At 29.5% G+C, this 11,427-nt stretch overlaps 1 protein-coding gene across 1 annotated transcript; it reads left to right on the top strand.

Annotated features, from left to right (window-relative positions):
- Positions 1 to 7,621: 7,621 nt before the first annotated feature.
- Positions 7,622 to 9,383, top strand: LOC105762204 (uncharacterized protein At1g66480). Its single transcript, XM_012580099.2, has 2 exons — positions 7,622 to 8,211; positions 9,063 to 9,383. The coding sequence occupies exons 1-2, from the start codon at positions 7,717 to 7,719 to the stop codon at positions 9,213 to 9,215; spliced, it is 648 nt and encodes a 215-aa protein (XP_012435553.2). The 5' UTR covers positions 7,622 to 7,716; the 3' UTR covers positions 9,216 to 9,383.
- Positions 9,384 to 11,427: the final 2,044 nt, after the last annotated feature.

The following is an 11,427-nucleotide window of genomic DNA, read 5'->3' on the forward strand; positions in this document are numbered from 1 at the left end:
ATATTTTAATGATGAATATATACTACAATTTATTAATATTTAATAATAAATACTTTCCCATATAAATCATTAATATTCTAATAATATAAATAAATATGAGTACTTGTTTAAATTATGCTCAACTTAATTTATCCATTTTAGTGTAATGTACCACTATTCACTCTCATATATGTAATATATGTAACTTCGAACTAAACTTTAATTAATTATTGTTTATTATTAAATTTATACAAGATGTTAATTATTATGAATATGATTTTATTATAAAATAAATTTTGGTTGCTACAAGGAAATGCTTCTATAATATTTTGTAACAAATATAATTGACGGTGTCTTTGTTTAGCTAAGAATAATTTTTAAAAATCAAGAAAATTTGTCTAACAATCAAAAATATTTTACTGAAATTATTCAAACACCAAAAATATAAATATTTCCAAAAAATTAATCTATTTTCTAGAAATAATTTTTAAAAAATTGTTTTCAATGAAAACAAAATAATCGATTAATTTTAATGGTGGTGCAAATATATATACAGATAATGTCCATAAATCTCATGATAGGTACCCAAAGATTCAAAGTGAACTTCGATGGTAGCTTATCTTGAAGCAATAACGCATTGCTTTAGTCGCCATCAATGTAATACCCCAAAAATTTTTATAGTAAGATATTATTTTTGATATAATAAAATAAGAAAATAAAGCGATAAAAAGGGGAAATTTTGGAGTTATGTCAACATTGGGAAGTATATTATGACATATTAGTTCAAGAAAGGATTAAATCGCAAAAGTGAGAAAGATTTTATTGCCCAAGAGTAAATACTCAATTTGAGGGGTTAAAGTGTAAATATAAAAAAGTTGAAGGACCAATGGTGTAAATATTTTAAGGGTGGAATGATCTAGAAACTAAGGAAAATGGATGGATTAGGACCAAACTGAAAAAGGTGAAGAATTTTGAGGGACTAAATCACAATTTTACCAAATTAAGTGATGACTCAAGAATGAAATTTTAAAAGATCATAAAGGGCAAAACGGTCAATTAGAAGAGAGATAAATCTAGAAGATAATGATGATATTGGAGATATTTTAGATTAATTAAATAAATATTAGTTTATTAATATTTTAATTTAATTTTTAAATGATATTTTATTATTTTATTATTATTTTATTTAGTATATATATATAAGAAAAGGAAGATGAAGAATCATCCAAACCACCATTTTTCCCATGCACCAAAGTGTGAAAAAGAGAGAAAGAAAGAAAGTTTTGCTTTCTTTACAATTTGGTCCTTCCATAAAAAATTCACCATTTTCATCTAGAAATCAAAAGAATTTCCATATCCATCAAGAGAGAAAGATAACAAGGAGACTATGGGGAGCTAGAAAATCAAGTTAGATTCAAGAAATAGAAGCTGGAGGAGAGAGAAAATTAAGTTAAAGATTGAAATCAATATGACAAGGTAAGAACATCAAGATTTTAATATATTTTTAAGTTTGATATTATTGAAAAAGTATGGAAATGATGTTAATGTAAAGTTTTCGTATATATGGTCCTATGTTCTTGATATGTTAGTGAAGAGAAAATAAGACAAAGTGATGAGAAATAGTGTAGAGAAAGAAAATAAGGGTGTTATAAACATGGTAATAAACATCTTGCACTAAAACAGTTTTGACAGCAACAGTAGGCTAATTTTGAAAAATCACCATAAATTATGAAAATCGAATTAGAGGATGAAAAAATATGGAATTAAATATTATTAAGTCTAGTTTCTCATAGAAGAAACGGTGTAAGTAATGGAATTGTAAATCATGAGATATAATAAATTTGGTGAGACAAGGTCAGAATGAATTCGGATTCCTCTTTTCTGACTTTGGAAAATCATCAAAAATTGAATAAAAATGATTAGAGGCTTAAATTTATATTTTTAAAATCATGAATGAGTCTGTTTTCAATAGAAACAAACAGGAACATCACTTGAATTCTGTACAAAGAGATAATTAATTTTTAGTAAAGAGGGGCTGGAACTATCAAACAGTGAAATAGGGGAAAATTTAAAGAATAAACTGTATTTATTGGCTAAACCAAAAATTCTTAAAATTTTATGGTAAAATATATGTGACCTAGTTTCAGAGAAAATTTTCGGATCTCAATTCGGAGTTTTGTAGCTTAAGATATAATTAATTTAGTGACTATGACTCAAGTGAACAGCTTGTTATGAGTAAACAAGTAAATAGTGGTATTATGTATATATCAAGGATGTGGAATGGAGTGGAGGAGGAAAAATATATGTGAATATTCAGCTAATATGAGTTTATTTTGAAATAGCTAATTTACATGTTTTAGCTTTAATGACTAAATTGAATAAAAGTAAAATTTTAAGGGTAATTTTGTAAAAATGTAAAAAATGACCAAATTGCATGAAATGAATTGTTTTATTATTTAAATTAATAAATTGAATGAAATATTAATTTAGATCAAGATTGGGTGGAAATTCGAGGAAAATGGAAAATTACTAAAATGTCCCTGAATTTTGGTATTTCTGCAATTTAGCCCGGTAAGTTCGTGTAACTTGAATTATATTCTTAAATGCTTGAAATGTATGTTATTGATGTGAATATGATTTGAATGTTCATTGTATGAAAATCGATGAAACATTGATATATTTGATAAAAATGGGAAGAAATCTCGGTTGAATGGAAGGAAAATTCGATGGATCTCTGAAAAGGAATTGACGGTAAAAAGGATCTAGCCCGGATGGTGATCCTAAAGGATCTAGCCCGGATGGTGATCCTATCCTGATATAGCCCTCCCGAAGAATATGTGGAAAATGAATTTAGCCTGGACGGGTAATTCGAATTAGGGTCTGAATTTAGCCTGGACTGGTAATTCAGTTCCAAGCTCATTAGAGTAATTGTCATTGCAGGGGATTTAGCCTGGATTGGTAATCCCGCTGTAAGGATGAGGTTCGCGGGAGTGTACTCTCTGAAATGGAAATGTCGCACATGAATATGAATTGACGGACCTGGATTTGTACACTAAAAGTGTACCTCTGAAAATCCATCGAAATTTCTGAGAAATTCAACGAGATAAATATGGAAAATAATAAGGGTAATAGAAAACATGAAATTGAATTATTATTGGAAATATATTATCGAATTTAATACCCAGTTTGGATTGAACGCGGGATTGAGTACAATTGTTCTGTGCCAAAGGATGAATTGACGGCAAATTACCCAAGTAAACCGAGGTTCAGCATTGTTGCGACCTTTCGTGTTTACTATCTGTTTAGCTCTCATGAGCTTAAGTTCAGCCTTCGGGCTTCTGAAAACGATGTACTCATATCCGTAAGTTGTTCTTCGAAATATCGGGAGTTGTCTTGAGTGGTAATATAATTATTTATATGATGCATTGAATTGGTAAGTATTTAAGTGAAAATATGCTACTGCTCATGAAAAAGTATTAAGGTTTAAATTAAGCAATTTTCTTATGAAATGACTTATCATGTGATTAGTTCGGGAAAGGCTTTGGGTAAATGCACTAGCTTGTGACCATGGTTGAATGATATGTTTATGACTTGTGTGACATGCATATGGAAAAAGCGTGGAAAGTAAAGAAATGCAAATGAAAATAAAGAAATGAAAATAAAGAAATTATCAAGAGTTAAGGTTATATAAAATCCTACTAAGCTTGGGATAATATGTTTAAGTGATACTGTGGATTTATTCACCTTGTAAGTTGATGAATATAGCTTCATGGGTATTGTGGTATCAATATTGGGTTATCCTTGATATGTATAGATTTCATATTTTAAAAAAACTAATATGATTAATGGCTATACGAGCTTACTAAGCATTCATTGCTTACGTATTTGGTTTTTTTTATTTACCCTACAGATTATCGGAAGCTCGATTGGGTTGGAAACTTGTCGGAGATATATTACACTATCCATTGGTTTTATCGGTAATTTTGGATGATTTGATTCTAGTTATAATGGCATGTATAAGTTAATTTAGCCAACGCTGGCTCATTAATATTTTGATTTTGGTTGGTTTCAAATATAAATGCTAGATGAAATGAAATGTCTGAAAATTAATTTGTAAATTTCGGTAATACTTCGTAACCCTGTTCCGGCAACGGATTCGGGTTAGGGGTGTTACAATCAAAGCGATAAAAGACTATCTAAATTTATTATTTTATACTTATAAGCTCCAATCGGAAAAGAATATATATAAATAAAGGAAATGAATTCTTTTTATTGGACCATGCATTACTTTTTGTATTTAGTGTGGATAAAAGATCTTTCTATGTTATACTATTCAATACTTAACGGTGAATCGATTTGATAGCCTAAATATTGTTATTCATAATATTGATTTGATTCGATGTCATTGAAATATAAGTTATTGCATTGAATTTACAAGCGACAAATTTATCATTTCTATGAGATTAAATCCGAGTTATTGCGAAGAAAAGAAACAATGAAATTATGGAAGTAAATATTCTCACATTTATTGCTACAACGCTGTTCATTCTAATTCCTATTGCTTTTTTTACTTATAATATATGTAAAATTGTCATCAAAGTGATTAATTTGAATGAAACTTGACTTTTATCAAGGAGTTAAGAAAAAAATTCAAATCTCACGTCTTAAATAAAATGAATGGACTAGAATTAACAATATCCTATAAAACTTGATAGTATGGTGGAAAAAAGTAAATCTTTCTACCATACTATTTATTTCTATTATTGTAATGTATAAAGATACAGGCTTAATATAGATGAATCCAATTAAATATATGTATTGTACATTGTATCTCAAATTTAGCGTTACGTGGTTCAAAAACATCAAATCTCGTCTCAATTATCATTTGTCAGGATTATTCGAAGTAAGTTCCTTGGCTTGGACAAGACACTTAGTCCACTTCGCTATTTTTAGATCCCGAGGGGAATATGTTCGAAGGAATAATTTCTTCGATGTATTATCACATCCCCAAGGGTTATGCCCATTTTTTTCAGGTCAACAGAATCTTTATGCTCAAAACCCCGATTCAAGTAATCATTTATTTGGTACCTCCCAAGGATCAGATCTACCATTCTAACATTTCTCGGGGGATTCCATCCACAAACGCAAAGTTTATGGCTGACTGATATTGCACCATCATTTAGCTATTACAGTTCTTTTCCTAATAGCAGGTCACATGTATAGAACTAATTTCAGAATTGATCATAGTTTAAAAGATCTTTTAGAAGCACATATTCCTCCAGAAGGACGATTGGGGTGGGGCCATAAGGGTCTTTATGACACAATCAATTATTCGATTCATTTTCAATTAGGTCTTGCTCTAGCTTCTTTAGGGGTTATTACACTTAATTTAATGGGATCTATTAATTTTAATGGTTACTCAAACATGTCAAACATGTTAATTATAAGTAATTACAGTAAATTTAATTCCTATTTGACTTTCCAAATACATTTTAAATAAAAAAATGATTATCGTTCTTAAAAACACATCGAGTGTGTTTGGACACTAGTTACAAAATAATTGAATGAAAAATATTTACGAGGGTAGTAAGTAATTATAAGGAATTTTATTTCTTTGTAATTATAAGGATACATATGACGTGACGTTACCGTTTTATACAATTTTTTCTCAATCCAAACATATCGCAATTACATTGGAATTGTTGGACAAAACACATTAGCGAACAAAAATATATATATAAATAAAAAAAGATTTATATATATATAATAAATTGAATAATTTATATTTAAATTATCAGATATGAAAAACCAATAAATAATATAACAAAAAGCATAAATCAAAAAGAAGAAATGAGTTTTATTAGATGTTGAAGCCTGTTTTACATAGTTTTCTTAAGACAGATTCGACCGCTTCTACGGTACTTAGAGAAATGTTGGTCGAATGTCTCCCAAGATACAACAACACGATGATCGAAGTAATAGCACCTCTACAGTGATCAACAAACAAGCGATGCCTTTTTCTATCACCGAAATGTTGGAAAATATAAAGAGGAAAAGAGAATAATTTTAGAGAGAAAATAATCTCGGTGTGAGAGAGTGAGATTAAGCAAAAAATTTTGAAGAAGTCTTAGCCTTTTATAGGCATTCAAAGTGGAGGAATTTTTGGAAATATTGATGTATAAGGAGACAAAATCTGCATTAAAGGGGCAATTAAATCAATTTGATTAGAAAAAAAAATTAAATTTCGTGTTTTGCTAAAATATTCATAAGCCAAGCCCATATTGGTCCCAACACTTTGCATCGCCCACGTTGTACAAGTGTGCCCCAACCTCAATGGGTTTAAACCTACACCCCCTACATATGAAATAAGATTCCAAGCTTAATCATTTAATTAATTTTTAAGTGGGTTCTCATATATATACACATTTCACACATGGTATTTAACCAATGTGGGATTTAAACTTTTCGTTTCCTCAACAAATATTTCCGAGTAGCTTACTTTGAGCATCAATTTCTCATTCGTCACTCAACCATTTTGAGCATATGATATACCGTTGTAAGGGTCTCATGGGCCTTTGCATTAGTAATTGTTTGAATAGAATTGGATAAAGTAGATGAGATTTAATTAAACTTAGATAAGGTAGCAAGTAATTGTGAAAATCCAAATAGATGAGCGGACTGTCAATTTAGACCTTGTTTCATTCAAAATCAAGCTTAGCAGTCGTTCTAATACCTGGTAGGAACAATGGGAAAAATGGTTTCTCTCCCCTTGTTGTCAAATTAATATTCCCACATGTGCTGTCTTAATCCCATGTGGGAGTGTGATGATCCTAAGCCACTTTTGACAGCACAAACAAGACAACATCAACCAGTTCGTTATCCACCCCCATTTCCATGTCCTTTTCTTCACTCACTTCCCCTATAGATTTATTATATTTAATAGTTAAAACGTATTGAACTAAATGGGTTTACAAATTAAAAAAAAGGTTAAAAATATTTAAATAGAAATCGAGTTAAGAGAATTGATTCTAAATATAAAAGAAAGATTTATATCCGTTTTAAATTAAATGAATTGCTATATTGATTAAGATGTGTTATCCAACATATTATAAATAATCGTATGAAACAGAGGGTTATTTTCTTAGATATTTATATAATTTTGATACATAAATAGTTTATGTATTTTTATTTTATTCTGTGTTATATTAATATTGTCTTTAATTCAATCTGAGTTAAGGTGCGTTTACCATTATCTTTTAGAAGCATTAAAGAAAAAAACACTTTTGAAATAAAAATATTACTAAACAAGATATTTTCAATTTTTTCAAAATGCAGATAAAAAAATTTAAATTTTTTAGTCAAAACAGAAGTAAAAATTTTATTAGTCAAAAGTACCTTTTAACTCAAAATTATTTTTAAAAAATTGCTAAACTAACTTTAATAACGAGTATATCAAAGCCTAAAATTTTGTTAGTTATATATGTGATGTATTTTTTTTAATTTAATGTGAAAGCGATATCTTACGTACTTTTGTTCTTTGGTATTGGCAAACACTAACCTGGGCCTATTTTAAAAGGTTTGCCCTCTTTATTGACCATGATCCCTTATCACCATCCCCCCAACACACATGTATATATAAATACCCTTATGTTTCACCCACCGTGAATTAATCTTGTATGCTTTAAAGTAAGAGAAACCAAGCCAGTTTTGTTGTTAAATAATCCTGAGTGGTTGAAAATGGGGAATAGTTTGGGTGGGAAAAGGAGTAGCAAAGTGATGAAGATAAATGGGGAAACATTCAAGTTGAAGACACCAGTGACAGCTGAAGAGGTTGTTAAGGATTATCCAGGACATGTTTTGTTAGAATCAGAGGCGGTTAAACGTTATGGTATTGGAGCAAAGCCATTGTTTCCATTTCAGAAACTGGAACCCAACAGGCTTTATTTCTTGGTAGAGTTGCCTGAGGAAAGGGTTCCAAGGAGGGTTCGATCGGGTTTAAACATGAGTGCCTGGAGATCTGTGTCAGATCTGTCACTCCTCAAACACAAAAGTGGAGCAGTGAGGGTTAAGATGAGGATTCCCAAGGCGGAAGTGGAGAGGTTGATGAAAGAGAGCGAAAACGAGGCCGACGCTGCTCACAAAATCATGCAGCTTTGCATGGTGAAACCACAGCTACTGCATTGGAAGGGTGACCATGGAAGCGCCGTGGCACAAGGTTTCAAGGGCAGACAGGTTTGTTCTCACCACCAACTCTTCCTCTTTTCATTAGCTTTGTTTGTTTGTTTGTTTGTTTTATTAAGCTAGATTTAAGGCTATGTTTAGCATTTTCTTTGAAAAAACTCTTAAGGTTGTTTTCACACACTCAATAATAAAATATATTATATTTTAAAGAAAATAATATAGATTTAAATTTTAAAGATAATATTATTGAAAGGAATAACCATAAATGTCAGATATAAACAATACATTTGTTTTCCTATAAACCTAATTTTGTTGTAAACTAAACTGTCTATAAAAAAATTGCTAAATGAGCCTAACTCATAACAGTTGACATTTATTTAGTAATGTTTATCCGTTTAGTTGCAAAGTGTGAATGGTATGACGTAAGGAATGGGAAGAAATTAAGGGATATTTGGAAGTGGGTGTACCAAAACAAAGCACACTCCTAAGTACAAAAATTATAATAGGTTTAGGACGACTTCATATCATTAACTAATGAATCACATCTGGATATTCGCTCTACAACTAATTACATGCATCTCTTATTTGAGATTTCTTTGTGTCATGTAAATTTTTAGTATGCCATATTAATCATATTTAAAATCATCACATATCTCTTTATACTTTAGGTGATAAATTTTGGATTTAATTTCTTCTATTTCAACTTTCAAGACGTGCATGCACGCATATTATTTTATTAAAACATAAATTAAAGATGAAGGTGAAAGGGAAACACCCATACCTAATGCAAAATAAATAGTTAAAAGCATCAAAACCTTACATTATCATGTTGTGTTTATTATTACCTCGAAAATGGTTCGTATTTTCAAACTGAAATATTTGATTCATTTTTATTCATGCAGAGAAGGGTGAGTTTCGTGCCAATCAATGAAGGAGGGAGCCAAAGATCAGAGCAATGGAAGATAAGGGTTCATTCATATATATTCAATTTTCCGCATCCTCCCCAACCTCACCCTACATTTTCATTCTCATATGTACATACATTAAATTCATAAGCTATGATCAAGCTTTTCTTTTTGGGAATTTATGAAAGAGCTTAGAGTGAGAGATGTAACCTTTGCTCGGAATGATTATGGAAATCTTGTGAAATCATTCTATGAATTTTATTATGCATGGAATGAGATTTAAAAATTGAAATAAATTAAAGAATTTTATTTGTAAAATTTGAGTTTCTGTTGTAATAAATCCTTTATTTTTCTCTTCAATGAAGCTATGTCGATTAAATTGGATCTTGAATGACAAGTTTATTTGATGTGGCTAGTGCCAATGGTAGTGGCCACTTTGACTAACATTGCGATAGGATGTTACTTGCCATATACGAAGTTAACAATTTATGAAATTAAATATTTGGAGTTTAAATATTGTTGGTGATGTGAAGAATGCAAGTCCCTCTATAAAGATCAATCTATTTGAAACGACATATCTTGAAAATTGGATTGCATTAGATTAGATCAAATAATTGGATCCATTAGATTGTGAAGATTGGATTGAGATAACATTAAAGATATATCTCCAAACAGCCACTTTATATTTATGTTTATTATTATTGTTGACACCATTTTTTTGATAAAACGGGGTCGACTTGGATCTTGAAAATAAAAACGAAAGTGGGAGTCGCCACCAATCTTTTTTTGATGAGGTGTGATCGGGTCACCTCAAAAAATGATGGTTTTAATAGACGATTTGCTTTTATTAAAACAATGCTTTTTGGTCTGCGAAATTCAGAAAATCAGGTTCAGGAGTCGGTTACGTACGAGGAATGATTAGCACCCTCATAACGCCCAAAAATTGGTACCTAGTCGATTAATTAGTGTCTTAGTGTCGAAGATTGAAAACTTTGAAAAGTTTTAAAAATACGATCCTAAAAAAAAAAACTCAAATAACATGGATTGAAATTTAAGATTCTCTTGTTCAAAAGGGATATCACATCCAGCATGTTAGGACACGATACTTTAAACCATCGAAGCCAAGATCACCTTATGGTTTCAAAAAAACATACTTTGAATTTTTAAGACGATATTTGGCTATTTGGTCAAACGAGAAATCGAAACCCTGCACGTTAGGACATGCTTTCTCGAATTTCCAAATGAAAAATATTACATTTATTAATTTTTTTTAAAAATCCTCATATCGAGAAAATAACATGTCACATCCAATGCGTTAGGATACGACGTATCGAATTCCCGATATGAGAATACATGTCGAAAAATTTACTTATTTCAAAGACATTCGATTATCTTGATTTTAGAAAGAAATCGTACTCCGTAAGTTGGAATACAATTTTCTTAATTTTCGAGATTATTTTAAATTTTTTTAAAAAAAACATTCGTTTATTTGAATATATTGAGAATATCGAAACCCCGTAAGTTAGGGTACGACCTTTTCAAATCAAAATACGAAATTTTAATTATTTTCAAGTCGCAATTCGTGCATCAAAATAGAATTAATCTAACGTGAAATGCTAGAAATAAACATGGTATTAATATGCGTAACAAAACGATAATGAATACGGTAATGCAAATAATAGAAAATGCAAATCAATCATACCATAACAAGTAAATAAATGAATAGTTAGGACATTCTTTTAAAATAATAATGAACATATACGCAAATAAATAAATAAACATTTTAGTAAAACAAAACACAAAAATAAAAATATGTGTGTATCTATATACATATTTTAAAATTCAAATATAACATATATATATATAAATTATAAGATATAGGTACATATATGTATTATAAAAATGTATAGATGTACGTATAGTTTAAGATTATAAAATATATAAAAGAATATATGTATGTATATATATATTTTAAAGTTATGAAATATATATAAAAAAATATATGTATGTATAAATATATATATATATAAAACATTAAATATATGTACATATGTATGTTAAAAATGTGTATGTACGTGCAGGTATGTATTATAAAATGTATGTGTATATATATATTATAAAAATGTATGAATGTATATATATAACAAAATTTGAAATTTAAAAGGTATAAATGAGTAATAATAATAATAATAATAAAATAATAATAAAATAAAAAAATAAAAAATTAGTGGACATATTTTAAATTGAAATAAAAAGATAATAAGGGACTAAAGTAAAACGCGCGTCAAGAAGGAGGGACTGATCGCGCAATATCCCCATTCCTTATACGCATCATTTTGCGCAGGACTAGATTGGAACAAAC

Source organism: Gossypium raimondii, chromosome 12 (genome assembly GCF_025698545.1).
Source record: "Gossypium raimondii isolate GPD5lz chromosome 12, ASM2569854v1, whole genome shotgun sequence".
NCBI classification, from domain to species: Eukaryota; Viridiplantae; Streptophyta; class Magnoliopsida; order Malvales; family Malvaceae; genus Gossypium; species Gossypium raimondii.